Below are 5,000 nucleotides of genomic sequence, written 5' to 3' on the forward strand. Positions count from 1 at the left end.
ACGGATTAAAATGTTGCGCGCCACTCGTTCCTGTATATATGGAGATACACTCTTAATAATGCCTCGACGATAGTGATCGCTCCTCTTGGTAGGGATGAGGTCAGATTTGACCGTACATAGCGGTCATGGAAAAAGACCATGCCATACACCATTTGCAAAAGCCTTAGACCAGTTTAAAATGACTGGCCATTCCTCGTGTGTTTCTACTCTAAGCAGGTTTGACCGTTCAGCAAACCTGTTACAGCACCAACCTCATATAGGCTAACTCATGTATTCGCTCTCTCCCTAGAGCATCACCTCATTATTTCTATTATAATGTCAGCGACACCCACAGTCCCACCCTAAACTCTACAATGAAATTTGTCCCGGAACAATAGCTTGAACAATAGCTTGGCTCCTTTTGAAGTGAGCGCAGTGTTGGTCTGATCTGGGCTTTGGCCTTTACAGGGATCTGCAGGTCCACATCATTAACACAGGGAATGTTAAATATGCACCGTTAATGAATCCTGTATGTTAGCCAGAGGAGTTGAGTAAGATGGGCAGAGATGAGTGAATAAACAGGTTTTGGTGGGTAAGGGTGTTGAAAGGAGACTGTCTCAGGGATAAAAGAACCAGCAAGATGATGTGCCAAAAGAGGTTCATACAACACTATAAGCTTTTTGTTGCAAAGTTATTCTGTCCATCATATGTCAGTAGTATTGATCATCAGATAGATAATAACCATTTCAGTGTGGTGTGGCGGCGATGTAAGCTCTCCTGGCGTAGAACCTGGGCTGCTTTTAAATGTCACAGAATAACTCTGTTACAATGGCTTTACTATCGCACAGATCTGCTTTTATTTTGAAAATGCTAAAGGTTTTTGGTATTGCACAACTCAATTGCAATGACAAACAATCCTAAAAAGCAATTTAGTTAGCTTAGTTTCTGCCGATATGAGTTTATTAATTAAGTCTAATAATCACGGCCATAATAAAATAACTCAAAGTATATTATAAGGTACTAAGTAAGTAATTTAATAAAATATAACAAAAAGCTTTGTCCCCTGAAACACATTGCCAACATGATGCAACCTTGAGAAATCAGACTGATGTAAATGAGTATTAGCCGCCTATTATCCCTTAAGAAGAGCTCTGTGCGGAAGTTCATTCCAAGCCGTCTCAGAGCACCATGCCTAAGAACACAAACAGCAGGGCTCTGTCGCCTGTGACGGCGCGTCCCGACGAGCTTTGTTATAGGACTACTTGGGGGGGGGGGGGGCTGGGCGGGGGAGGTCGTGATTTGTTCACTTGAAGGTATACAGGATATGGCAGCAGCCAGGGCGTCGTGACTAGCCAACTTTACCTTGATTGTGGGTGAAGGCCACAGTCATACAAATAATAATAATAATAGTGAACACACACCGTGATCTCTTTCAATGCAGGCGTAAAGGCCTATTAGTTCAATGTAATGGGTCTTTGTATTAATTGTGTTCATTGTTTCCAAGTAAAAACTATATTTCCTCGAGAATGGAAGTAGACCTTTTATATTTATGATGAAAAAACGTTGTATTTAATCATGATAAAGGTTAACTTGAATTGTATTTGTTGAAACGAGGAACACTTTCACTTTGTCTTTTCGGTGAGAGTGTTTCAGAGAAGAAATCGACAGGGCCGACAGACAAGTTGGGCCCGGACGGGTCTGGAAAATCCCAAATTTCTAAAAACCCTATCGGGCTGCAGCCAATGTGCTGAGGCCTCACACACTCACACACAACACAACCAATGTTTCGATAAAACCCATCAACTAAATGTAGAGCATCCATTTTAACCCCCGAGTTTTCTTCTTATCCAACAGTTGCTTCTGCGTGATCAACACTTAATTCGAGAGGTTGTGGGACTCACCTGAGCACGACCTGGCTTTGCTTTTACACTTGGGAGTAAAGCTGGAGGACGAGCCGCCGAGGAGGCTGCCGGGGTGGAACAGGCTCCCGCTGTACTCGTGCGGCGTGTGGAGGGGATAGCTCGGGTAGGTCGGGATGGGGTGGTGGGTGGCCGGGGTCTGAGCATTCATCGAGGCCAGGCTGCTCCGGAGAGGACTACAGTTCTCCATTTTCATGCCGTCCGACAGCGGCATCTGATACTTGATCGAATCTTTCTCGTCCATTCTCGTCGAGGTGGAGGTTGGGGAGGTGGGCCCGGGGTCCGGGGACACGTCTTTGGGTGGTGTTGGGGGGAAACTGTAGAGGTGTGGGCTGGAGTGGGACGCGGGGGTGGTGTTGGCGCTACTGTTGCAGGGGTAGCCGGAGCTGGCGGGATGCAGCGCTGGTTTGCTGAAGTGGCTGACCGCCCATGCGTTGTGGTGGTGGGCTGCAGACAGGGCAGCCTTGCCGTGGTCTAGCCAGGGGATGCCCGGGCTGTGGATGAGGTGTGGCCGGCAGACCTGGTTCCCAGTTAAACGAGCTGAAAAGCGGTACAGACAAAAACATTTTAGTTTGAAGTCATCGATACAGTGAAATCTATTGCTCTCCACAATCAATTAAACAAACAAGGCCTTCATACTGCTCACCTGTTGGATAATCCCAGCTGGTCAAGTACGACATTGAGATCTATGTTTCAGACTCCTATAACGCTGCGATGGTTTTAAAACGAGAGCTCTTCTCACACATTAAGCCTCATATTCAGACATTATTTTTAACAACGGAACGGGACAACCCCATTTCTACCGTGTGGTGCCTGACTCGGACCAGTCAGCTCAGAAGTTACCAGAACCAAAACTATAGGTGTTATGACCACACACTGCACAAGCGGCTGCCTTCGGACTAAAGATGTTATTAGGACATTTGCGGGTTTTATTTTATATCCGGGAAGTGCCTCTCTCTCTCTCTCTCTCTCTCTCTCTCTCTCTCTCTCTCTCTCTCTCTCTCTCTCTCTCTCTCTCTCTCTCTCTCTCTCTCTCTCTCTCTGTCTCTCTCTCTCTCTCTCTCTCTCTCTCTCTCTCTCTCTCTCTCTCTCTCTCTCTCTCTCTCTCTCTCTCTCTCTCTCTCTCTCTCTCTCTCTCTCTCTCTCTCTCTCTCTCTCTCTCTCTCTCTCTCCCCCTCTCCCGGACCCCTGCCCCGACCAACAGGGTTACATGACACACTTCCCTTTCCTCTTCACCGTCAGGAATTTCTGGATTCATTTGCGTTGCCGTAATCATCTATGCTGTTTCAGCCTACCATGCATCTTTATCAAGTGTAAAATCAGTAGGGTTTATTGTGAACTGGTGGTTTTTTTGTTTTCTGTAAACACACACACACGCGCAACCTCAAATGCCTAAATAATCGGATACCATACCTATTATTGTTATAAAATGGTTCTTAAAATTATCGTATTATTGGGGTAAATTTCGAATATAAATATATGAATTAACACATAATAATCTTAAAGAGAAATCCAGGGGAAATAAGGCGGCATCCTACCGTGTGCCTGGCTGTATGTCACCCTCGCCCGGGAGTTGGTGTAGTAAGGATTCCCCTGCGAGTCCAAATGGTTGAGAAACATGTCCACCTCGTCCTGGGGCAGAAGGGGGGCCATGGGCTCCATGTAGTTGTGACCCAGGCTGTGGTGATGAGCGTCCGGGTGCTGGCCATTCAGGACGGCGTGATGGTGCGCCATCCACCGAGACTGGTCGGCCGCTGCGACTTCCATGGTGAACTCTGCGGTCTCTGCGCTTATCTCTTCTCTGCTTCAGATGTGTGTCGGCTGGCGAGCGTTATACACCTCCACGTAAGAAAAGCCAAAAAACGTTTTTTTTTAAAGGCGGTTTGATATTAAACGTGGATAGTTCCCGAGCTCGGTCGCTGAGGAGCGAGCAGGTCTAATGTTTTTTTTACGATGGATGTTGAATCCCCAGTCTTCACCTTTTTCAACACCTGCAATGACAAGAAAAAAGTCCTTTAAAAACTGTAGGAAATGCATAGACGATGCACGTTTTTTATTCAATTTGCTGACGACCCCGCATACTCGTTACAACCACAACAACACGAGAAAGCGCATTAAAGAACTCATAAAGACGCGTACATTTTACTATACCCTCGATGTGACGTGCATTCCGATCAGAGGCTATAGTCCATGAAAGTGTGTTTTTCCTCCGGATACCTGTTGAAATTGCGATTAACCACTGCGATCAGCTGACAGACCAATACGAGTCGGACGTAAACCTCCTGATCCGCGCGGTGCTTTAATGACATGTGGTATAAGGATACACTGATGCGTCTGGCGCCACTAGATTCTCATATTAAGCGAGACGGGGCGGGGCCGTAGTCCAACCGTGACCTCCCGAAGCCAATCACAGGCCAGCTCCGTCTCAATTGGTCCGTGCATCCCCACTCTCTTCTCATTTCCATTTGAAACAGTAATTCCATGTACCAAAAAACTAAAAGATTTATCAATCAGCAGTTGATTTCTCTCACGCAGCTCCCACTGACGCCGCAATTGGCCGAGATAATTTCATCCTTTTTTTTACCAGCCGTTACTAAAGAGCGGCAGACAACCCAAAGGGACGTTTCACGCGGGCCTGGGCCCATCTTACGCAATGTATCACTTTGAAATTACGCTCACCTGCAAGAGGGTCCCTAAAACGAATATATACATCCGTGTAATTTCAAAACCACTGGACTACAGCCAAGTACGATTTTTTGTCTGATTTTGAACATCTTACAAACCTGGACATTTTAATTTACTCTCTCTGCATAATAAAACAGTAATTGCGAGTGTGGGTTTTCACATGCTGCTGTTATGCAAATAATGTTTGTTTTCGGCACCTCTCGAACAAACAGAGGAGCGGTCGATTTATAACCCTGAAATTGTAGGCTTTTGTTGTAAGCGTGTAATTGCCTTTAATTTCCACCATTGCATTCCACTTGTAAAAACAAACGTTTTGTCTCAGGGATAGAGCAATCAAACGTAGTTTACATACCAATGGTGAACCTTTTCTCCCTTGGTGATAGATATATGTGGGTGTAAGGGCTCACCCACAGAGAC

At 45.9% G+C, this 5,000-nt stretch overlaps 1 protein-coding gene across 3 annotated transcripts in view; it reads right to left on the minus strand.

Annotated features, from left to right (window-relative positions):
* Nucleotides 1–5,000, minus strand: part of gata2a (GATA binding protein 2a) — a 13,504-nt gene that overhangs the window by 4,594 nt on the left and 3,910 nt on the right. The window contains exons 1-3 of one of the 3 annotated variants that reach the window (XM_056606699.1): nt 4,038–5,000; nt 3,437–3,889; nt 1,881–2,438 (exon numbers count right to left, since the gene is read on the minus strand). The exon at nt 4,038–5,000 is cut by the window's right edge and continues 912 nt beyond it. In XM_056606699.1, coding sequence (XP_056462674.1) covers nt 1,881–2,438; nt 3,437–3,665 — 787 coding nt within the window. In that variant the 5' untranslated portion in view covers nt 3,666–3,889; nt 4,038–5,000. Of the gene's footprint in view, nt 1–1,880; nt 2,439–2,544; nt 2,839–3,436; nt 3,890–4,037 lie in introns of those variants that run through there. The other 2 variants (XM_056606700.1, XM_056606701.1) reach the window with 2 other exon arrangements.

Source organism: Gadus chalcogrammus, chromosome 13 (assembly GCF_026213295.1).
Source record: "Gadus chalcogrammus isolate NIFS_2021 chromosome 13, NIFS_Gcha_1.0, whole genome shotgun sequence".
NCBI classification, from domain to species: Eukaryota; Metazoa; Chordata; class Actinopteri; order Gadiformes; family Gadidae; genus Gadus; species Gadus chalcogrammus.